We start from the raw sequence: 24,438 nt of genomic DNA on the forward strand, positions 1-24,438 counted from the left end.
GTGCAGCATTCTCACACAGCAGCTGTGCAGCACTGAACCCAAACTTCACACACAGCTCACACACTGGAGCGCACGGAGAGACACGCCCCCTTCAAGCCAATTGGCTGCTGCGCATTTATCACTTCTTCTTTTTTTTTTTTTTTTTTTTTTAATGCACTGTGATTTGTGTCATTCTGCAGGAAACACTTTAATCAGTTTTGATTTCTAACTACCTGTAAATAAAAAAGAAACAGTAAAGTGTTTAGTTATGTCACAGTGGCTGAATGTGTTGCAGCAGTAAAACAACTAAAGTCCAAAGGATTCAACTGTAGTTCAACACTGACCTGAACTGTTTAATAAACATCATTTTTAAAATGACCTAAGACAATAAAACAATGCATAGATGGGAAAAGCCGTAGTAAAGCGTTCATGTATAGAACTCTATGACAGACAGAAGAAGTGCGTTGTCTCCCTCTTCTGGTATGATTGATCTGCTTCATTGAACCACGTCAAATTCCCTTATTAAAGATCTAAATGTGTCTTTAAAGAGAAACCTGGTAAATCTGCAACAGCACAATCCCTCCATAAAATCCACATCAAGAAAAGTGAGAAAGAAAAATCATTATAAATGATGGCCAGTTGGTTTCTTCACAAAACTTTGATTTCCACAACGGTGACAATATCCTTTCATATGGAAGTGGTTTAGGGCCAAGTTTCATGGAGAAAATAATTTGGGGCAAATCGAGAATAAAGTTAAAATACAATGTAGAGTTTAAAATAATAAAAAAAAAAAAACAAGATTAAAGTCAAAAATTTGAAAGTAAACTCAAAATACAATATCGTGATAAAAGTCTGAAGTTTGCTCATGAAGTCAAATCTATGGAATGACCACAATATTAAATCTCCACTTTATTCTCGAAATTAAAATTTTAATCGTGTCTTTTTGACTTCATTTCAACTTTAATCTTGACAATCCAACTTTATTCTCGACATTTCGACTTTAATCTCGACATTTTGATTTTATTCTTGATTTGTCCAAAATTATTTTCTCCATCAAAATTGGCCCTAATCCTCATCTGTTACTTTCACATCCAAGTTTGTCTGAATAATACTGTAAGAAAAGCTTTCATACCCTCTTCTGAGGGGACATCTTATGATAAATTTAGACCATTAAAGACGTCAGATAAGAAGGAAGAAGCTCAAGAAGACATTTAGAAATACAAAGAACTGCCAGAGAGAGAATCTGCAGACAGAGAGGACAAAAAACACCAGCCGCAGCTCAAAGACAATGATGGACAACCTATCCACAGCCAGGGGTACACCCAGTCCAAGTACTCAAAAAAGAGTTGGTAGCCATTGTCAAACTGGGGTAAAAAAAAAAAAAAAAGTTAGGGAGAATAATCAGTCAAATGATATCTGAAAAGTTGGCCTTTTTCCAGAAGAAGAACCTCAATTTAGTTTTTTACTCTGACTCCATCAATGTACTTTTTAAATGACAAAAATTGGTTGATGGTGAGACCCAAACCAGTCTGCACTGAAGAGGTGATATATGTCACTGCACACATCAGTCATTGAATTCATCAGTTCACCTATTCTCTTTCTATCTATCTTTCATCCTGATGATGTGCTGGAGCAAATCCCATCTGACTGAGGTCCCAAAGCGGGCAGATTGCCAGTCAATCCAAACTTCTACTAATATGTCATGCAGTGTGTTTTTCTTTAATATTGTAGAAGAAATCCATAGAGACTCGGCAAACGGAAGATCTCCTGGCAGTGCTGGAGCTAATCCCCGACACTCATGTCTGATTTGATCTTATTTTATTTTATTGAAGTATGTTCCCTCTTCTAATTGTTCCAAAGGGTTCAACAACAACACCTAAAAGATAATACGGTTTTTACTTTTGTTTGTTTTTGCGGTTTGACGGTTAGGGTTTAAAGCATTTGATAATGGTTCTGATCTGACATCTTTGTTCACTCAGGACAACCATGCAGTGTAGATAAAAGAGTAACATGTTTAATTTATTTGAGATGGTCAATAATATTTAGTCTTAGTATGGTATATATTAGCTTTTGCCAATATCCGATAAAGTCCAACACAAAACTTGAATTTAAATTAATGATGCCGGGATTTCATGTATCTTCATGAAAATAACAGGTTAAGCCTACTTTTTGTGATGGATGTATTGGATGTGTTTTACACACAAACATCATCTGTGGAAAATAAGAAAATGTATTCAACGTCAGTAAAGGAAAACTCTCATATCAGAAGTGCCCAACTAATGGTTATTATTATTGTTATTATGTTTTGCCTTTTTAATATTTAGTGATTGACGCATTTAATTTCATAAGATTTTTCATTTATATATATATATATATTTTTAAATCTATTTCTATTTTTCCTTTTTTTAATAATGTAATAAATTACAAGTGAAATCTCAAAATGGCTAAAAATTTCCTTTTTGTATCATCATATATTAACCGATATCACATTTTATGGTTAATATCGGCCAATATTTCTAATCCTTTTGTTAAATGGGCATCATTTCCTTTAGTAATAATTCAAAAACTTCGATTGAATAACTATGAAACTCTGTATCCCCACAATACAGTACATAGCTTATACATACTGTATGTAGCATATTGCTACGACTAGCATATAACAGTAAACACATAACCAACTTTCCACAAAAAAGCACTAACTCTGCCATAGTTAGAAATCAATTAATAAATAAATCACTCAATACCTGAATATGTCATAAATAAATGAATAAAAAAATACAATAAATTATATTATTTATGGCATATATTTAGGTGTTACGTGATTTATTTTTTCATATATTGCATATATCTGTGGGTATTTATCTATTTTTAATTATGTCAGAGTTGGTCCTTCATATCCCACTGCCTGCAGGAGCTAAACTTTGTGTTCAATCTCCTTTAAACTACGCTGGATGATTGTCATTCCATCCACAAGCACATGTGTGTAAGCTTTGTTTCTGTGTTTTAATGACGGACAAACCACCGCACAGTTGGCATGTGTTGACGAATCAGTGCCCAGAGAAGCTGCCATAACAAACGTTCCCACTTGAGCTACGCTGGACGCTGTTGACAGGGTCGAATTATAAAAGTAGCAGAGAAAACAGGCAAGGGGAGGCCCCCGGGCTTTGACAGCTCCTGGTTACAGGAGAAAATGAAAAAAGTAGATGAATAGAATGTTGAGTGCAGCGATAGCTGAGAGGGTACGGGATCCTATCAGAAGCTTCAGGCTCGCCTTCTTCATTCAGAGAGGGCTTCTGTCACATTCTGTCACATCATATTTATATATGATTTATGGTAAATGACTAAACCTTCTCAGTAGATTAAACTGTCAATCATACTGTAATCACGCTCCTCAAGTGGTTCATATCTACTGTCAAACATGTGGCCGAGGTTGGACGATGAATGAAAATCAGGATTTTTGAGTTTGTATTGCTACTTACATCATCTACGTACGGAAGCGGATTAGTGCCAATTTTGATGGAGAAAGTAATTTTGGGCAAATGAAGAATACAGTCGAGATTAAAGTTGAAATTTCGAGAAGAAAGTCAAAATACAATATTGTGATAAAAGTTGAATGTTTGCTATTAAAGTCAAATCTACGGAGGCCGACTAGGGCCAATTCACTATATACTATACAACAACAGTCTCCATCAAAACGGGCCCTAATCTGTTTCCGTAGCTCCTCAGTAGCCACAGACGGACTTAATGCTCCACCTCTTCCAAACTTCACTGATTTTTCCTTCTAAACACATTTTGTTTTTGGAAATATCTCTTCAAAGTCCTTAAAGAGATTAAATACTGTGTTTATGAGCCAGGAGAGAAATCATCTCTTTGTTATTAAACCCCCAACAAATTGGCAAAAAAATTAAGTCTTATTGACATGAGGATTAGGAGGAGGTACTTGAAAAACGTTCTCCTGTGTAAGGATCCCTGGATCCAAAAAAGGTGACACCAAAACAACCTGATATGGGTGAGGTGATGCAGCAGATTAACCTGTAAAAGTATTATCCATCTTTTATCCTTGGGGTCAACACTTTAAACCACCATAATATACTTAATTAATTAAAACATTTTTACCTAATGGGTTAATCAAAATGTCCATCTCAGGCACTTCATGCTTGTCCTTAATTACAAAATATATCATAAAATAATAATTAAAATAATGTTTAGTTTTAGTTTCAGTTTATTCTTTTTTCAATTAGCCAAGGAACAAAATACTCTCAACAGCATGGACGTTTCACCTTCAACTCAAAATTAAAAACAATAAAGGCGTAGGCTGAAGCTCATGGTTATTATGCCAAGCCTACCCTTTTTACAAAATAACTTCAGCTCATTGATTTCATGGTTTGTTGCATTATAAGTCTTCTGAGCAAACATCTTACAGGATAAATAATAATAATAATAAACATTTTTTTAGAGGTTAAAGGTGCAGTCCAAAACTCTCAGATCCCTCCCTCCCCGCTGCTCTCTTGCCCTGCCTCCAAACTTTCCAAAGTCCCTCCCTCAGAGGAGCTAACAAGCTAACGTAGAAAGCATTTTACTGCAGCGCTTCTCTCTCTCAATGTGCACACACCTCAGCAGCAGCAGCAGCAAAAACACCGTGTCACTTACATTACCCACAAGGAGGCTACTGAGTGCACATGAACAACACATGCACCACAGAGTTCTAGTGTAACAATTACAAATCAATAATAATGTAATCAAGCAGCAGTAATTACCTTTCAAGCTAATTCCATCTTCTACTCCTCTAGACCATACACTGTAAAAAAAGATGGCGCTACAGCCCTGGGAAGGGGGCGGGGACTGTGAGCAACAGCTGTCAGACAGTCCATCAAACACAATCCTGGCTCTGATTGGTTCTTTTTGCTCGGTCGCAGTGCATTCTGGCAATCTGCCAAAGGCTGCAGGAGCAGCAGCACGGACTCAATGAGCCTGTTTTTTCACACAAACTACTAGTTTCATGTAAATCTGTCCTTACATAGTGACAGTTTTAGCAAATATGACAAAAAGTCAGTTTTAAAAAAGTTGCAGACTGCACCTTTAAGAATTGCTTGGGGGCAAACTGACCCCAAGGATGACAGGAGGGTTAGCGTCGTTCATACTTCTGAAAATCATACATTTTTTTGGCAAGTTTGGACTCATTCTCATCTCAGTTTTTGTTGTGGCATCAATGTCCTTCTCTCACCAGAAACCTTTTCCAATATCATCTCTTTTAGTGCTATCCTTTTATTGCCTCTGTGTCTTTCTGGTGGTTTCTCCCCTGAGACAATACAACTCAGGCCTCGCTGATCTCATTTAGGCCGTTTTAGTTCATTACACCTCTGTCAGACACAATTCTTCTGAGTTTAAGGTCCAAGCTGAAATGATGCTAGCAGCTTCACGAAAGTCTCCTTCGATAAAAGTAAATCATGCAACCTATGGAAGCGCAACTCTGCTGACCAGCAACCAAATCCATCTTCCACCGCTTGTGGGTCCCCAAGGACACAGAGGAGCTAAAAACACAGCCAAAGCAGTCAACTTTAATCATATTCTTTATGTGCTTTGCTCTCCTTAATTCCCCAGGCGTCTGTGTAGCCATGTACTAAGAATATAACTTATAACCAGAGAGACCACAGTGTGCATAAAACAAGGCAAATCTATTTACAGTTTTTAACAAATAGAATAGATACAAAGTGAAGACAAATAAGTTCAGTAATAGAGGAATGTGAAAGTTAAGCACGGTATTCGTCACTTTAAGATGCTAATTTTGGTTAAAAAAAAAGGCTTTCGAGCTAAAATTTCTCATGTAAAACAATAGAAAAGCACCAAATACCCTCTTTGCCAGATATTCAGTTATCTGGATCTCTGATCCTGATCATGGTACTATGAACGTTCACACTTTAAAAGCTTGGAAGAAACTTGTATCCCCATTAATAACCATACAGTAGGTCTAAATGTATGCCCCCCCCACCGCATTTTAAAAAAAAAAATCTCGATGAAATGTGCAATCTGGATCAGATATGGATGAAACTGGGTGAGGTAATTGAGGAACCAATACCTGTAACTCAGTCAACTTTCATAAAGATCAGTCAATTATGGACCGAGATATGCATTTTAGAAATTTCACAAATGCTGAGAGATAGGGAAGAGTTTTCAAACTGATTCAGAATTTGTATATTGATCTGGATTCCCTACAAAATGTAATGGAATTTTCCATGGCGTAAGAAGGTCTATCTTTGGTTACATTTTTGTCAAAATCTGTCGTAACCCTGATAACAGACAAAAGATATGAAGATATGATAATAGTCTGCGGTATTCAAATGGAAATCTTTAGACTATCAGCAGAATTTTACCACACTCTAAAAATAAAAATAAATAAATAAATAAAAATATGCATAGTTTCCTAGGCACAAACAAAAAATGGCATTTTTCAGTGAAAATGATCACCTGACTAAAATATTTTTATGAATTTCCTTTGAAATTACCACTTTGTGATATATATTTACAACTACTAGACTAAATAAAGATAGCATGGACATTTCAGGAAACGTTTTACTTACTTTATTCCTTGTTAATGGGACACTATCACTATTGCTGGGTGAAAAACACCCAAACATGTGCCTGTAGGAAAAAGTGGGCTTTGAAGTAGAAGAACATCCACATCCACACCTTATGAAACATCAGAGAAGCTCCAAAACACTCTGAAAAACAGAAGTTTATGAAAATAATGTAAATACGTTAGGGTTCGAACAACTTTTAGTGATTCTGAACACAAATTCCTTGTTGCCGTGCCAAAACAATTAATAAAGGCTGCAGGGTTTTGTCAAATCTGCTTCATTATATTCTAACTAGTCTGACTTCTACAGTGGCACTTAAGGACACGAGCAAAGGTCAAACCTGCAGACGTCCGAGCATTCATCCGTGATTGAAAACCTCCTTTTTGACTGCAGGCCTTTATACAGTACGTTATAAAACTCCAAATCACAGGCTTCCTGTGGAGATGTAGTCAGCTACGGGTCAGAGGTTGGATTGTTTAATAGGATTTTTGTCAGGATACGCCAAAAGACATATCCAGGCATGAGGAGTTTTCAAAATAAAAGGCACTTGACATTGCATATTATCATATTATGTGAAGGAAAAAAGAAAAGTGAAGCTTTTGGATTTCCAGGATTTAAATTCAGCTTTTTAAAAGTTCATTGGCAAGAAAATGTAACAACTTTAAAAAAAAAAAAAAAAAGATTATAACAATAAACAAGAAGGATTTCTTAAATGATTAATAAAGTATTCATAATCCCCTTTTTTCCGGTATATGTTTTGACTTGAACTTACAACATTGTTCCAGGATCTATTCCGCTCTGACATGTAGTTCAACTCGATGACATCTACAACCACAGTTCTAGTAAATATATGTCTGTTCACTGTTCCGAGGAATGTCTGAAATATTTCTAAGATCCCCTGCTAAGCTGTAATTGTCTTAATCTCTCCATTAGCCCAGAGTTTCCAAAGCCAGTTGTCATCTGTTTAAAGTTAACTGCTGTAATAAGGTGCTTTTCATGCTCTATGATAGATGGGACGTTTACCCCACAGATGGCACACACACACACACACACACGTCTCCCCTGCTGACAGCTTTAATAAGCTGTGTAGCGTCTGTTCACTGCTGACAGATGATGATGTTGCTGCTGTCACTGTTTTTATTGACTTTAGTAAATAGTCATGTGAACATGCACCAAACCACACACCTCTCTGCACTTAGCAAATAGGATTATATATAAGTCAACAATCATTTGGTTTACCATATTGATTTAGTTTCTCCTGTATATTCACTCTGCCTACATTCACATGGAGTCCACACTTTATTGTTGACCCACATAATTAACATGTTGACTTCCTGCAACTTGTTGTGATCTGGTCTAAGGTTGCATTTGAGGATTTTCATCCATCATCCACCACAATTTTTCCTCCCAATCTTTTTTTGGCACTCTTGCATAAATAATGTACCAAATAGTTGATTTGACCACATACTGTATATTGTTAAATCTTTTACAGGCTAATAGTGTAATTTCCTAACTTTTTTTGTGTCGTGACCCCATTTTGATATCACAAATGTCCAGCGACCCCAGAAACATGTTTCTTCTTCTAGAATTAGTTTTTTATCATGTTTATTTTTAAAATAATAATAATAATAATAATAATAATAATAATAATAATAATAATAATAATAATAATAATAATAATAATAATAATAATAATAATAATGTAAAAATGGTATTTCAATCTGTTTTTATGGATTAAAATTAAAGTTTTTTGTTTTTTGTTTTTTTTACCAATTACTAGACATTTCAGCAACCCCACTGAAAAACACTGGTATGAGTTTTGATGATGGTGACTGTCCTTTGCTTCTTTTTAGGCATTAAGTTTATTCCAAATGTATTTTCAGATACCTTTGAAATCAACTGCCTGGCCTGCTTTCTGTTGAATAGGTGAGAGAATAACAGACGCCTGGCTATGAAACAGCTGAGGAGCCAATTGGTCTGTCACTTTTGGTTCTTTTGGGTAGATGGATGGATGGATGGATGGATGGATGGATGGATGGATGGACATGTTGGTTACTAGATTTTAACATTTGTTTTACAAAAAAATCTATCAAACGATTGAACTTTTTAGGTTGTAAAAGTTATTGTTTTCCTCATTTAAGTTACTTAAACTGTCATTTCTTATTTTATTCTATTCTATTGATATATATGGCAATAATGTGTACAACATGGTTGGTACAGTATATAATAATATCAATACCATTTATCCTGGGTGTAATCCAACTCTCCGTGAAGAGCATTTAGTGCTGTATTTAATCTAGATTTAAATACCATGATATGATGTGACATAATGCTGATGGTTTTATTGGTTTCTTACCAAATCCATTGTGTTGGTGCCCAAAGCTGCTATGCTAAATTCTGTTTACATTTTAAAGTCAAAGGCAGCTTTATTGTCAGTTCTGCTGTACATACAGGACATGTAGAGTTGAATTGGAATGACTTTACTCTCAGCCCACAACATGTACCAACACGAAATGTAGAATATAAAAAACTTCAAATATAAACGTTTCAAAGTAATTTTTGAATTATTTGCGCTTCATCAACTATTGCTTTGTAATTAAGCTAATATAGAATAATCTTAGTGCTGATCCCTTTATGTATGTATGTATACAGATGCCATATTTGTCACCACTGCCAGAAGGGGGCAACAATACATTGGCTTTAAAGAGTGTAATCCTTCCTAAAATTGGTGGAGTTTGGTATTGGAGTATTTTAATATGAAACAAAAAACTGCAATGTTCAGAAAAAGCTGATTAGTCTTAACAGGAAAAAGAAAAGTAAAGGCACTTAAAAAATACAGGAATTATTGTAATTAGTTGTTGGGTTCACAGACACTAAACTTTTGGCTAATTGTTTTGATGTCAATGAGATCTGTTGCATATATTTTTACATCAAACTCTAAAACTGTTGTTAAAAGCACCTGATTATTTTTAATTGAAAATGCTAGACTGTCAGAAAAATCACTTTTAGTGAAACCTACTTTTGCCTTTCATACTATCAGATGTTAAGTACATTTAATAGATATTGTAGTAGCTTAGCATTATCTACATTATTCTATTATTGGGTTTGAATTTGAATGTTATGGAAAAACAAGTCAAGACATTTTCTTAACATCTGCAGATACTTTTAGGCTCTTTTTAATGACTTATTTTCTGCTACTATAGCTTGACTATGACATTGGTGTGCATGCCCAGCAATGGCAAATTACATCCTGTGAAGTCAAAGTATGATGTCAAACAGCGTTAAGCTTGTAAAAGCATATGTCATGATCAGATAATACAGACAATAGCACTGAAGCAAACTCATCTTCTACTCAATTCATTATGCCAGTATATATCTGATACTTTCTGCTTAGTTAGCTACATATTTGATTATCACCAAATATTTGCAATGCAATCATTAACTTTACATGTTACCTATTATAACCAGTAAACTGAAACAACTCACCAAGACTTGCCGAGATCAGAATGCACCAAGACGAAAGGAAGAACAATCAGTGATCTAACACTAGATGTTTGAAGTCAAATTACAACATTCATTAATCAGAAACAGTCACAACTTCAAGTGTTTCTATTTATTAGAGTGTCGGTGCGGCCAATCCGAGTCAAGACCAAGACCTTTCAAAATGTGGTCTTGAGTACTAGTACCGTACTAGGCAATGCAAATATAAGACGTTAATTACACAAGCATATGACCTTATGACCAATCAAAAAAACAATAACAAAACCTGGTGTCTTATTGTTCTAGGCAATAAATTGATAAAGGTAAATCTGAAATTATGTTTTAGGTTTGTGTCACATGCATCAAGTGGATATGGTTATTCATTCATAATTATTATTATTTATAATAATAAAAATAATAATAATAATACATTTTAAATCAAAGCGCCTTTCAGGACACCCAATGATAATTTATAATGAAGCAGAATAATAAGAACAGAGTAATACCATATAAAACAGAATAATACAAAAAAGAAAAGAAAAAAACAATTGAATTACAGAAAATATGCAGATTGGAAGAGATGAGTTTTAATTTGAAAAGGGGTAATGTGTCGATGTTTGGTTGATCCATGGCAGATTCTCAGAAAATGCACAAACAAATGATCGCTGAACGATTAGCTGCAGAGTCACATGATGTGTGACACAATCCTCAGTTTAAACCAAATTCATTTGAACAATTTGACCAACAAAAAAAAACTGCTATTAGATAATTTTCCATTTCTCCACATTGACTCTTCTGATAAAAAACACTATGCGGGTGAAGCGCCTCTTAATGGCCCTTTGATTCAGTTTGGGAGCATTTGACAGTTTCTCCTCCATCCACTGTGTGTAATGTGAGTTGGAGGCGTGGGTAGAGGACAGCAGTGTGATCACTGGAGACTTCAGTGACTGAATGAAGAGCAGATCATTTCCATCTGACAGCAGCAGCAGCACGCGTCTCTGCACGCTGATCCACTCTATCAGGTAAGCAACAGGCCATTGGTCAAGCTTTTTCACTTATTGTGCATGTTTTAATCAGACTTTTATTCACTTTGTTGATATTGCACAGTCTAATTTCAAAGCAAAGTTTAAATTTACTTCCTAAATTTGGAAAAAGCAAAGTTTAATCAAAAATCAGTTTAGGAAATTCATCCAAGAAGCCCTTTTAAGTCTTTAATACAGAATAACAGGAGTTTTTCCTGGATTGGACGTTTTTACACCTCTGACCAAGGAGGTCATATTTCCACGGGCATTTATTTATTTGTTTTTGTTTGTCTGTTATAGGGATACGTCAAGTCTTTAAAAGATATTGACCAAATTTTCACCAAAGATAGATCGTACCCATTACATTTTGGAGGGGATCTGGATCAATATAGTGATTCTATTCATTATTGGTACAGTTTAAAAAATTCTTATATTGGTTCTTAATCGACCGATCTTTATTAAATTTAACTCCGTTATGTCGTGTTGATTCCTCAATTGCCGCACCAAGTTTAATCAAGATCGGATCCGGGTTTCATTGTGATTTCTGTGAAAAAAATGTGGGTGCCGCATACGTTTGGACTTACTGAATGGTTATTAATGGGGATAAAAATTTCTTCCAAGCCTTTAAAGCAGACATGGGCAACTGGCGGCCCCTGATCAAATTTTATGCGGCCCCCAAAGTAAGCGTACAAAAAAATAGAAAAATACACAAAACAAAAGCATGAATACAATTAAAAAAAATACAAAGAATTGCAACATTGCAGAAAGATAAAGTAAAAGACAAGAAAAACAAAGAAACTACTCGAAAAAGACAAGAAAAACAAAGAAAATACTCGAAAAAGACAAAGAAACACGAAAAAGACATTGCAAACCCAAAGTTCAAACAAAACAAGCAGAACGGCAACAGAAATACACAAAACTTACTCCAAGAATGCAAAATGACATACAAATACACAACATTTGACTCCAAAAACATATTTTTTTTACAGGGAAAATAAACAAAAGGACAGCAGAAATGCATAAAAAGCACACAAAACTACTAAAAAAAACTTCTTTCTGTTCTTTTGTGTTATTCTCAGATTGAACATTATTCTAAATGCTGACATGAATGTTGATAATGTTGCCCTTCGATCAAATAAACACCTTTTCGTTTCCCCCTCTGTCACTATCACTCTGGTAAATAGGAGATTTTGTGCTTGGTGAAGGTTTGTGCTCTTGTTTAAACACGTTCTCTCCTGTGTTGTTACTCAATATTTCCTATCATGTTTTTCCGTCACAGTCGTATGAGGCTAAAACGCAGCAATGTCACATCTGTACTACGGGAAACAAAACAACTCCTCCTACAGGGACCGAATTCCGCTGAGGATCGTCAGAGCAGAGCCTGAGCTCTCGCCCATGGAGAGGGTCTACCTGGGAGCTGTGGAAAAGGGAGACTACGCCAGTGTCAAGCAGGCCCTGGAGGAAGCTGAGATCTACTTCAGGATAAACATCGACTGCATCGACCCCCTGGGGCGTACAGCCCTACTCATCGCCATCGAAAACGAGAACCTGGAGATCATCGAGCTGCTGCTCAGCTTCAACGTTTACGTGGGTGATGCTCTACTACACGCCATCCGCAAAAAGGTGGTCGGAGCCGTGGAGCTGCTGCTTAACCACAAGAAGCCACGTGGAGAAAAACAGGTATACGTATTACTGCTGTACTTTCAACCCTACTCTTTGATTTCCAAGAAAACATATTTTACAAAAAAGCTTTTATCGTCACTGTACCATCATCAACACAACAAAATTGGTTTGGATAGTGAAAGATGTTGATATATAACTGATTAAGCTTCTTTTTTTTTGACAGTTGTTTCCATTTTGGGAAGACAGGAGACAACCATTAACTAATTTATTATAGACTAATAGCAAAGCGTTTCTTTGAAATTTTGTTGTTTTTTGTTTACCTTATAAAACTTTATCTATTGATACCTTGTAGTAGCTCACATGCAATATTTGAAGGGGAAAAATGCTTTCCATATTAGAAATAATCCTTTAAATTCTCTCCCATTTGCCATTGTTATCGAGATAATATCCCCTGTTCAACGTCGTCATATAGAATTGACTCCAGCACCATCAACCCTGAGGAGCTACAGAAAAACCACAAAGTACAACAGGGTTTGCCCAATAAAAACTAATTTTATGCACAAAAATCTTAAAGACATTTGGATGATTTTTGTGTCATGCTATGCTTTTATCAGCATTGGACATTCAGATGCTCTAATATCATTTTGTTGTTACTGTGTATTTAATTGGGGAAAGTAATAATTCTGCATTCACAAAGAGTAGTTTGAGCTTTACTCTTAGGAAACACTGAAGGTAGAGTAATCAAGGTTTGAACATCTGGAGTTTGACAAAAGGTTGCTTGGTTTAAAACCCAAAATGTTAATGTGTGGGGTTGGAACCAATATGGTAAATCAATCCCTTCCTCTAGTTCTGGGATGTGCAACTTTTATCACAGCGAGGGGGGCTACAGAAATGTAATTATCTGATCTGAGAGCCAGATTATCAACAATCATGTCAGCATTTAGAATAACGACCAATCTGAGCATTAATAGAGGAAAGATTAAAGGGTTTTGTCTTTGTCGTTTTTTGGGAGTTTTTAGTCATTTTGTGTTTTTCAAGTCATTCTATGTCATTTTGTCATTTTGTCTGTTGAAGTTGTTGTTTTGTGTATCTGCTGTCATTTTGTGCAATTCTGGAATCTTTTTGTGTTTTTGTTGTTACATTGTCTACTTTTGTTCACACTTTTGTTCACATTTTTTGTGTTTTTTGAGGTATTTTATAGATTATCTTGGGTTTCATATTATGTACTTCCAACTTCTTGAATCACAGTTTTTGTGGAATTTATTTTGGGGGGCCTCACAAAACTTGACCAAGTGCCCCATGCCAGTCACACGTTTGCTTTCCTCCCTAAGTCAAATTAAATGATAGGGTATTTGGGTGCATTCACACACATTTCCTGCATTTTTCTTCAGATGTTTAAAGGACGATGAAACCTAGCACACTTTGAAGAAAGCCTCAGATGTTGTAAGCAGCATTTCTTCTGATACAATTAGTAATATTTTTTCAAGGATGCTGGTCTCCCTTCACAGGATGCAAGCTGAGTTTATGCTTTAAATAAGACAGGTGTTTTGAGGCCTGCTGAACCACAAGCCATTACCTGTGAGCTTATTTACTGTTAGACATAATTGTTAGAGAAATGAGATTTTTTCAGACTGTATCTGTAATCCTATGACTTTTGTTCTCTCCTTGAAAAGGTACCACAAGTTCTACTGGACAAACAGTTTTCCGACTTCACTCCAGACATCACTCCGATCATCCTCGCGGCTCACACCAACAACTACGAGATTGTCAAACTACTCCTGGCGCGAGGTGTTTCTATACCTCAGCCACATGCCGTGCGCTGCAACTGCGGGCAGTGTATGTCCAATCTGGACGGCGACGGCTTGCGACACTCATGCTCTCGTCTGAACGTCTACAAAGCCCTGCCAGCCCGTCGCTCATCGCTTTGTCTAGTGAGGATCCTTTCCTCACGGCTTTTGAGCTCAGCTGGGAGCTCAGAGAGCTCAGCACCATGGAGAACGAGTTCAAGTCCGAGTATGAGGAGTTGTCTCATATGTGTAAACAGTTTGCAAAGGATCTGCTAGACCAGACCAGAAGTTCCAAGGAGTTGGAGACTATTCTGAACTATCGTGACATCATCAATCCACTACTTGACGAGAGTGTAAACGATCTGGCTCGACTGAAGCTTGCTATCAAATATTGTCAGAAAGATGGTACGTTCTACTGCTACAAATCTTTAGAGTATTTCAGTGGGACCTTATCGGTGCAGGGTTCTACAGTATGACTTATTGTTCAAAGAACTGCTTCTAATCTAAGAGTTTGTTTCAACAGGGCTTCTGCAAACATTAAAACTTATTGCACTGTGGGTTCTTTCAAATTTATGATGGAGGCGCTCAACCAAATGACACAAAAACCACTCGGATGGTTAGTAAATGGCTTCAGAAGGGTGGAGACATCCTTTGAGAGTTTAGAGCAACATGTAATTGCCAGATTGCTTCTTAGCGATGCATAATAGAAATGCTCTCAGACAGTCCCATGGTGACTGGATAATTGGGTATAATGATGGAAGAAGTCACGGTCATTTCCTGAAATACACACTCACAATACTTAATCAGGGAGGGAACCTTTTACTGTATAACCTCAACTTTGGAGTGTTTTTCATCATTTGCAGGAAAATAAATTATTTAAAAAAAAAAAAAAAGTTACCAACATGTAATTTTTACAATTCAAGGGGGTATATAGATTTCATTTGAAGATAAAAATGTATTGGTGGCCATGTCAGTTTAAATGATAAAGTTTGATAGCTGTCATTTTAGAGTATTTTATTAATTTCCTTTTTTCAATTTGTCAAAAAATGCTACTTATAAATTAAAATAAAAATACTACTTCTCCATTGTTAGCATTTTAAGGTTCAGTGTCTTGCCCAAGGGCACTTTGACACATGAATTGGTGAGGACCAGTTCTCAAACTCAATTGTTGTTCTAGGAAATAGTTGGCAAGGCTTTTTAAGTTGACTGTCTGTATCAGTTTAGGTGTTATTAGAATATAGTTTAATTTCATATTTCTGGGGTAGTTTTGTTTACCGTATCAAATCTGTTGTTTGCCAGTGTGTCCTAATTCTACTAAGTAACTTCACCTTCAATGGTTTTCTGATCTGACATCCATCCAGATGCTTCTTTTTTTGCCTTCAGCCACATTAGAGCCAACCAAGTGGAAAGAACATACAGGACAAACTGAAACCTAAAAAACTATGTTCACTATCACACTCAAGATTAGAAATGTATATTAGAATCGAGAAATAGTTTCAGAGGAAGAGAATTAATCGTGACAAAAAAACCAACAAAGAACTACATTTCTAAAATCTTAGTTTCTTTGTGATTCATATAGCCATGGTCATTTATATATTAGACTTAAGGCTTCTTTTCTTCTTCTTCTTCTCTTTCTTCTTCTTCTTCTTCTTCACTTCACATTCTTTTTCTTCAATTCTTTTCTTCACTTCTTTTTTCTTCACATCTTCTTCTTTCTTCGTCTTCTTCTTCTTCTTTCGTCTTCTTTCTCTTTCGTCTTCTTCTTCTTTTCTTCTCTTCTTTCTTCTTCTTCTTCTTCGTCGTTTCTTCGTCTTTCTTCTTCTTCTTCTTCTTCACATTCGCTTCTTCTTCACATTCTTTTTCTTTTTCCTTCGTCTTCTTCTTTTCCTTCGTCTTCTCTTCTTCTTTTTCTCTCTTCTTCTTCTTCTTCTTCTTCTATTTTCTTCGTCTTCTTCTTTTCCTTCGTCTTCTTCTTCTTCTTCTTCTTCTTCTTCACATTCTCTTTCTTTTTTTTTTTTTATCACATTCTTCTTTTTCTTCACATTCTTCTTCTTCATATTCTTCACATTCTTCTTCCATTTTCCCCCCAGATAATTTTAGCGTCTTAAGGGGCGGATTCACTAAGATCTGAAATGAAAGGTGGTAAACCAGGTGTGTGCCTAAATCCATTGTTGGCACTGTTTCCTCACCTGCTTTCAGGAATTCACTAACATTGTGGCACAAATTGGTGCAGGTATGGACGTGGTTGAGACCGCCCTTTTTAAATGAACATTTTGCTTGTTCAACGTGGAGAGGTGAGTCCACAGAAGCACAAAATGACATTTGAAGTGAAATTGGAGGCTGGTGGACTTCTGTCTGCTGCACAAACATTTAATAATGTAAAAAACTAAAGAAGCAAATAAAAATGTAGTTTAATAAACTTTAAAACCTAACAACATTTTTCTCCCTAATGTTTGTACCCCTTATTAGCGCGTGGAGTGACAATTGTTTTAATACCCCTAAACCTTTAGTGAATCCGCCCCTTAGTGTACTGAGTAAAATCCAAGTTATCCATGCAAGTTAGAATACATTCCAAAGTTTTCTTTTTTTATATGGCAATTGGTTTCATTTTGAAAGTTTTATTGTTACAATAATCATTTAATGTCTGTTTTTGCTTCTCCTTAGTTTGTGGCTCAGCCCAACTGTCAGCAGCTGTTGGCGTCTCGGTGGTACGATGAATTTCCAGGCTGGAGAAAGCGTCACTGGGCCGCAAAGCTAATGACTTGTATATTGATCGGCGCCCTCTTTCCACTTTTTTCCATTTTATATTTGATTTCTCCTAAGAGCCGCTATGGCTTATTCATCCGAAAGCCCTTCATCAAGTTCATTTGTCACACCGCTTCCTACCTGACGTTCCTCTTCCTGCTCTTCTTGGCATCGCAGCATATTGCCCATGGACAAGCGGACCATCAAGGCCCTGCGCCTACCACGGTGGAGTGGCTGATCCTGCCCTGGGTGCTTGGTAATAAAACACAAACAGTGCATTCACAAATGTATACCAAGTCCAACTGTCAGATTATTTATGACTTATTGGTAAATCTGGATATATGGACAGAGATTTCTCTTCAAATTCCAATTTTATCTTTGTCAAAGAAAAAATGTTATAGTTGAACTTTATAAGGACATGTTTTGTGCACGCCAACACAAAAAATAAAAGAAAAAAAGGGGGAAAAGGAAAACAGAAATAAAAGGGGAAAAAACTAATACAATAAAAGGAAGGAAAAAATAAATAACAGGGAAAAAGGAAAAAAGGAGAAAAGAAAAAAAATAGAAGAAAGAAAGACAGAAGTTTTGGTGCTGCTTGGAACAAATGTCAAACTGGTTATTCAACCCTAACCATTTCCCTTAGCCCTAATCCTAAACCAACCTCTTTCCTGCTCCAATCTGCCCCCCACCCCTAGATCTCCAGCAATTATCTTAGGGACTGTCAAGGCTGGGATACACTGTGCGTTTTTTTCAATCGTTGTACTCAGCTCCAGCTCTAACTGTGCGACTCAGACGCAGAGCCCGAATGTGCGCAGCTCACAATTCATGTTCTCACACTGTACAGACCGACACTCTGACACGATCTGACTGCTCACACTGTACGTTCATACACGACACGTCGGGGTCTTGTTTCCGGAAATGCAACGTACGAAGAAGAAGAAAAGAAAAGAAGAAGAAGAAGAAGAAGAAGAGAAGAAGAAGAAGAGAAGAAAAGAGAAGAAGAAGTGAAGAATAAGACTGAAGCGTCGCCAGTAAAACAGACGACGAAGAAGACCCCGGAAGTGGAGAGACACTCTCCAGCAAAAAGAGCTTTTAAAAAGAAAAGACGGCGATGTGGATGGACCAGGAGTTGGCTGGACAGACGTGAGCAGCACCGTCCGTCAATTTTACAGTGGTCCTATGGTGTTTGTGCATGCGCAGTATGAATGTTTACGGTAAGCCGGTTTGTGTCACTGCATCAACTGTGAGATACCCTTACGAGGAGCTCACTAGGAGCGACCTACGATTTCTGATTGGGAGCTGGTCGTGAGGTGTTAATCACTTCTCGTGACCCCATGTATACTACACGATGCACAACACACGATCTAGCAGAGACTTGCTCGATCCCACAAAATAGTCTCACGAGTCGAAAATCGGCTCAAAATGGGCCAAAATCGCACAGCGTATGCCTGCCTTTAGTGCGTAGGCCAAGGCCAAAATCATTTTGAACTCATGAAACAATAGAGTAATTACCGTGCCAGTTTCACAATCCCCCGTTTGATTGAGTTGATATATTACAATCTCAATTGTAGAGTTTTTTCCCTCATGGCCATTTAAGTTTTTGTGGCAACATTTTTTTGACTATGTGCTTACTGTATATGGAATATAAATGAGCCTCAAATTCCTTACATTGAGCACCTTATTTGATTTGAGTAACTAATAATTAATAAATCAGATTCTAACTAAAGTATTAAGCAAAACATATTCTTGCATTTTTCTTAACTCCTAAGGTTTTATATGGACTGAGATCAAACAGATGTGGGAGAGTGGATTCGAGAACTATATAGATGACTGGTGGAACCTTGTGGATTTTGTTATGAATGCCTTGTATCTTGCCACAATTTCTCTGAAGATTGTTTCCTATGCAAAGGTAATGAAAATACAATTTCTATCCTTACATATCATAAAATGTGTTTTTGTCAATGTACGCTGCTCAAAGTATATGATACAAACTTGTTTTGTTTTGTTTTGACAGTACAGTGGACAAAAACCCAGATATGACTGGGAAATGTGGCACCCCACTTTGGTGGCCGAGGCTTTGTTTGCGATCGCCAACATCTTCAGCTCGATGCGTCTCATCTGTGTGTTCACGGCCAACTCCAACCTAGGACCGTTACAGATATCACTAGGCCGGATGCTAATTGACATCCTGAAGTTCCTCTTCATCTACTGCCTGGTGCTGTTAGCTTTTGCTAATGGACTCAACCAGCTCTACTTTTACTATGAAACAGATGGCAATGGTACTTGCAAGGGTATTCGCTGCCAAACGCAAAACAACGCTTTCTCAACGCAAGTTCCTCACTGAATTATTCTTAACAAAGCTGCATTGTTGACAATTAATGGGCTTGTGTTTTTAGCAGCGCCTAATGTGATGTATGTTAATGGGTTTTCAGGCTTTTCGAGACTCTGCAATCATTATTTTGGTCTATATTTGGCTTGATAGCGCTTTATGTGACCAATGTGGAACCGAACCATGAATTCACTGAGTTTGTTGGCGCTACCATGTTTGGAGCATATAACATCATCTCACTGGTTGTGCTCCTGAATATGCTAATTGCAATGATGAACAGCTCCTACCAGCACATTGCTGTGAGTAACTCAGATTACCTCATCGTGGTTAAACCAGGTTACATTTGTCTCTGTCTTATTTGCACAACGGTTTGTTAAGATAACTCATGTGTTTTGGCCGTTTAGGATCATGCAGATAAGGAGTGGAAATTTGCAAGGACAAAGTTGTGGATGAGCTATTTTGAAGAAGGTGGAACATTGCCATCCCCCTTTAATATAATTCCAAGTCCGAAGTCAGTGTTTTATCTGCTTGGATGGATAAAAGCACATTTGTTAAGGAGGCCAGGCATACAAAGATGCGACACGTTCGCAACTCTTGGGGTAAAGATATGATTTACTATGTTTCATTATTGTGTTCGATGTGCCTAAAGTGTTGAAGGATGAATAATGGTAACAACCTTCAACTCTTTAAAAAAAAATCAATACTTTTTAATTCATTTTTTTTTTTTTTGTTCTCTCATTACAAAGACACGTGCAGCTGAAAATGTGAAAATCAACCATGATTATCAGGTATTCATCTGTTTTTCAAAATATGCTCTGTTTAGATATTTTAATGCAATAGATGTAGAGAGTACTGATATATCCTACTCAAGTACAAGTAGAAGTACATAAGGCATGAAATCAGGGTTGGGGTCAATGACATTTTTCAGTTACAATTACGTTTTCAATTACCCAAGTTCAATTAAAATTCAATTACTATTACAGGGATCAGTACTGTTTCAATTACAATTAAACTACAATTATTTTTTATCCTCAGAAAGTCAATTACAATTATGCTCTCACTTACTAAAGTTCAATTATTTAATCACTGATTACTGAGCCAGAAATCAATAACCTAATAAAAGTTAACCATTTCTTATGATAATGGGTCTAAAATCAGTTTGTAAAATACAATAAAAAACTAATATCTAACATCTAATTTGTTTCCTATCTATTGGTTACCTTGTTAGGGTTTCTTATCGATCTTATTTGTGTCTGCATACCCCTCAATTTCATTTTTTTAAAAATGGTAAAATGTGGGAAAGCTTAATATGAAACATATTTTAAAAAATAACAGAGTGCAATATAATTTCCCTTCAGGGATTAATAAAGTAATTCAAATATTTTAATAATTGTTGACTACATATGTGTAGAACTGTACATAGAATTGGTACATGGTTTCCCCAGTTTATCGTGACATTTTAACAATTTTTTAATAGAATTTTCATGGCAATTACAATGTATCTAAATGTAATTATCTAAAACTCAATTACAGTTTATTTACGATTACGAAAGCAAAATACTTTTTAAAACTACAATACATTTATGCCATAATTGTGGCTCAAAGTAAAAGATACTAGTTACTTTCACACATAATAGGTAGAAATCACAACCTGAACCATAAAAAGTGGTTGAACGTTAAACAGAAACGACACAATAAAAACATATGGATTTATATTCAATGTTACTTCATAAACTGCTGACCTGAAATCAGTACAGTACTGAGGTTTGAGGTTCCAATTTATTTAAATAATTTACTCTGTAACTGTTGGGTGTAGAAATGTAACAAATTACTTTACTTCTTTAAAATGTACTAAGAGTAACTAAAGCCCTGCTTTCTCCTGACCTGCCACTAGGAGGGAAATTAAAAAAACAACTTGATCATGGGCGGGGGTTCCTTGAGCAGTTAAGACACGCCAGTCTATACTACTAGATCACAGGAACAAGCTATGCTATGCTAACTAGCTACTCATTGCTCAAAATGAGAGGTATATTGAGTAATGATCCAACCTCCTCACCACAGATTGCAGAGTCCACAGGTGCTAATTTTATTTATTTTTTAAAAAAGAGGCGGGGCTAACAGTGCTTGTTTGTCATAAAAGATGGTCCAAAAATGTCACATGATCTTGTTCTCAGCTAATAGCAGAAATCAATTGTAATAGCTGGATTTTAACCCATAGAGGGCAGTCACTCTGACATTTTACAACTAAATATGCCAAAATGAAATACTTTGACTAAAATGTTGAGAGTTGGACTGTTTCATACCTAAATACATGTTTTGGGGTTTTGTTACTCTTAAATACAAGTACAAATACGGATTTAGAAATATACTCAAAAAGTACAAGCACCAATCAAAGCAACTAATTACAATAATATGAGTACTTGTAATCCATTACTTTCTCCTCTGGCTAATTGTTAAAATTTTCTTTAAGGAGGTCTTGAGAAACCTTGTGAAGAGGTATGTGGCAGCAATGATCAGAGATGCTAAAACAGAAGAAGGGTTGACGGAAGACAATTTTAAGGTAATGTTGGAATTTTCCACTTTCTATATATATATATATATATTTTTTTTTCTGTGATGTAAGTCTGTCAAATCATTAATCTTTTGTTAATTTGCATCACCATTAGGAACTTAAACAGGACATCTCCAGTTTCCGCTATGAAGTTCTTGGAATGATGAAGAATAATAAATCTCGTGACCGAGTAACAGCAGGTAGCATTTCAGGCTCCACCATGGCTTATTCTGGAAACCCTTAAATACTCTCCAAAATACCAAGATGATTATCAACCAAAGTTGAATATGTTTGATTGGATGACCACGTCCATCCAGCAGAGTGACTCAGAAGGAACCTCTGAGTGCTGCTGAAGCTACCCAGCAATGGCTCGGTTCTTTTATCCAGCTCTGAAAACAACCAGAGGAGATTTTTGAAGAATCAACAAATGCTGCATCCCTTCAGAGACAGAGGAAACGCTTCTTTCAGAAAGGCAATAAAATCAACTCATTGCCAAAGGAGAGCAGGCTGGGGCTTTGTGAACAGAAAGAAGGACATATTAAACTTGAAGAAGTAACCGTGGAGGTTCCTCAGAAAGCAGCGATGGACATTAAGGAAAATAAACGTGGGAAAAAATGGGCAAAGCATGTTAAAAATAGACCAAATTAAGTACAAAAAAAAAAAAAGATTTACGTGTTAAATCATTAACAAAAGGGTAATACTGTTACTTGATTGAAATTGTACTCAAGTACAAGTAAGTTCATTCATAAAATACTCAAGTAAAATGTAGCTAAATTTAATAGTACTCAAAGTAAAAGTTAATAGAAACTTTCACCCCCTAACAAAGGCATCTGTATAATTTAAAAATTGTCAAAATGTCCAGTTCTTTTTTTTAAATGAAATAATACCAATGAAGCAACTCAATTACAGTAAAGTGAGTAGTTGTAATCTGTTACTTTCACCTCTGTCATTAATACCTTCATCTATAAACCCTTTTAGGATGAATGCTATATTTGCACTGAAAGAAATGAGGTGTAAACATGTAAAAATGAGTAAAATCCTATAATATTGACGTATAAATGGAGCTAAACACAAATAAACCGGTGAGGTTTGGAATTGACCCTTAGCTAAGGATTACAGAGACAAAGACGAAAAGCAGGATTTTAAACTCATCCAGATTAGATGAGACTGACAATGGGCGCTATTTAAAAACACTGTGGGAAAACAAACTGATGAACTAGCAGCAAACACACTCACTGGGGAAAGGTCTGAACAGCCTGAGGTAATTAAGCAGAATGACAGATGACCTGCGGCTAGCTAACACGCTAACATTACAATATCACTGCCATTTGTTGCGTGGGGGGTAAAATATGTTTAAACTCATTAGAAGAAGTCAAAGAAGCCAAAGGATTGAAGAAACCCTGTTCTTTTGGACAACACGTTTTTGATTTAGTTCTAGTCAGATCAGACCCATTACAGTTTTGAAAACATGTTGAAATGTTGAGTTTTTTTTTTTTTTTAAGATATTTATTTATTTTATTTTTATTTATTCAGTTCATTTCCGACATGGTTGCATTCACAGAAATTCATTTGACATTCAGAGCAAAATCACATCATTGTTTTTTTTTTTTTTGTCCTTTTTTGTCCTTTTTTTTGTCCTTTTTCATGCCGTAAAGGGCGACGGAAAAAAGCATTATGCTTATCCAGATCCGTCCCCTAATTTGAACACAGATAATTTTACATCAAACTCGTTTCTTCCCTTTTTTTTTTTTTTTTTTTTTTTGTCACTTTTTTTGTGATGTGTTCTCGTCTGCAGTCATTTGTTCCTGTTGTTACTTCCTCTTCACTGTCTCTTTCCTCCGTATTTCCTCGGGCTTTCTTTTCCAGTCGTTGTTTACGTTCCTCCAACTCTCCAAACGTAAATTTCTTCTTCTTTCGGAGAACCTTCATATCCTCTGAGTGTCGCCTCAGCTTACGATCCATCCGGAAGGCACATGCACATACACATACCCCCATCATTAGCAGGCCAAAGATCATGACTCCTAGCAGATAGATGTCCTCCACATCTTCAACTGTCAGCAGGGAGAGACAGTTGAAGGGAGAAATAGTTTTCTGCTGCTTTGATTCTAACATATTACTGTTAGTTTCATATCACAGATGTTAGTTCTACCTCAGGTGTGTAGTATAAGTTCAGTCCAAAACTTTTGAGACTTTAGGTTGGTTCTTCTTCTTTTGTGCAATTCTTCTTCACAATGTCAATGGGGAAGCAACACTGCACCCAGCAGTTCATGTATGGTACTGCAGCAAAAATGAAGTAGAACGCGGCCTGACTTTATCATTAATTTACAACATTAAGTTAATCGTTGAC

At 36.3% G+C, this 24,438-nt stretch overlaps 1 protein-coding gene across 1 annotated transcript; it reads left to right on the forward strand.

Annotated features, from left to right (window-relative positions):
• The first annotated feature begins 10,972 nt into the window (after positions 1-10,972).
• On the forward strand, positions 10,973-22,783 carry trpc4b (transient receptor potential cation channel, subfamily C, member 4b). The gene is given in 13 exon segments (XM_028465661.1): positions 10,973-11,056; positions 12,336-12,736; positions 14,353-14,578; positions 14,581-14,868; positions 17,129-17,467; positions 18,981-19,120; positions 19,226-19,539; positions 19,644-19,839; positions 19,945-20,139; positions 20,287-20,328; positions 22,011-22,100; positions 22,207-22,322; positions 22,324-22,783. Coding segments are annotated over 12 exon segments (2,445 nt in total). The 5' UTR covers positions 10,973-11,056; positions 12,336-12,358; the 3' UTR covers positions 22,445-22,783.
• The last annotated feature ends 1,655 nt before the right edge of the window (positions 22,784-24,438 follow it).

This window comes from Gouania willdenowi, chromosome 13, assembly GCF_900634775.1.
Source record: "Gouania willdenowi chromosome 13, fGouWil2.1, whole genome shotgun sequence".
In the NCBI taxonomy this organism is placed as follows: Eukaryota; Metazoa; Chordata; class Actinopteri; order Blenniiformes; family Gobiesocidae; genus Gouania; species Gouania willdenowi.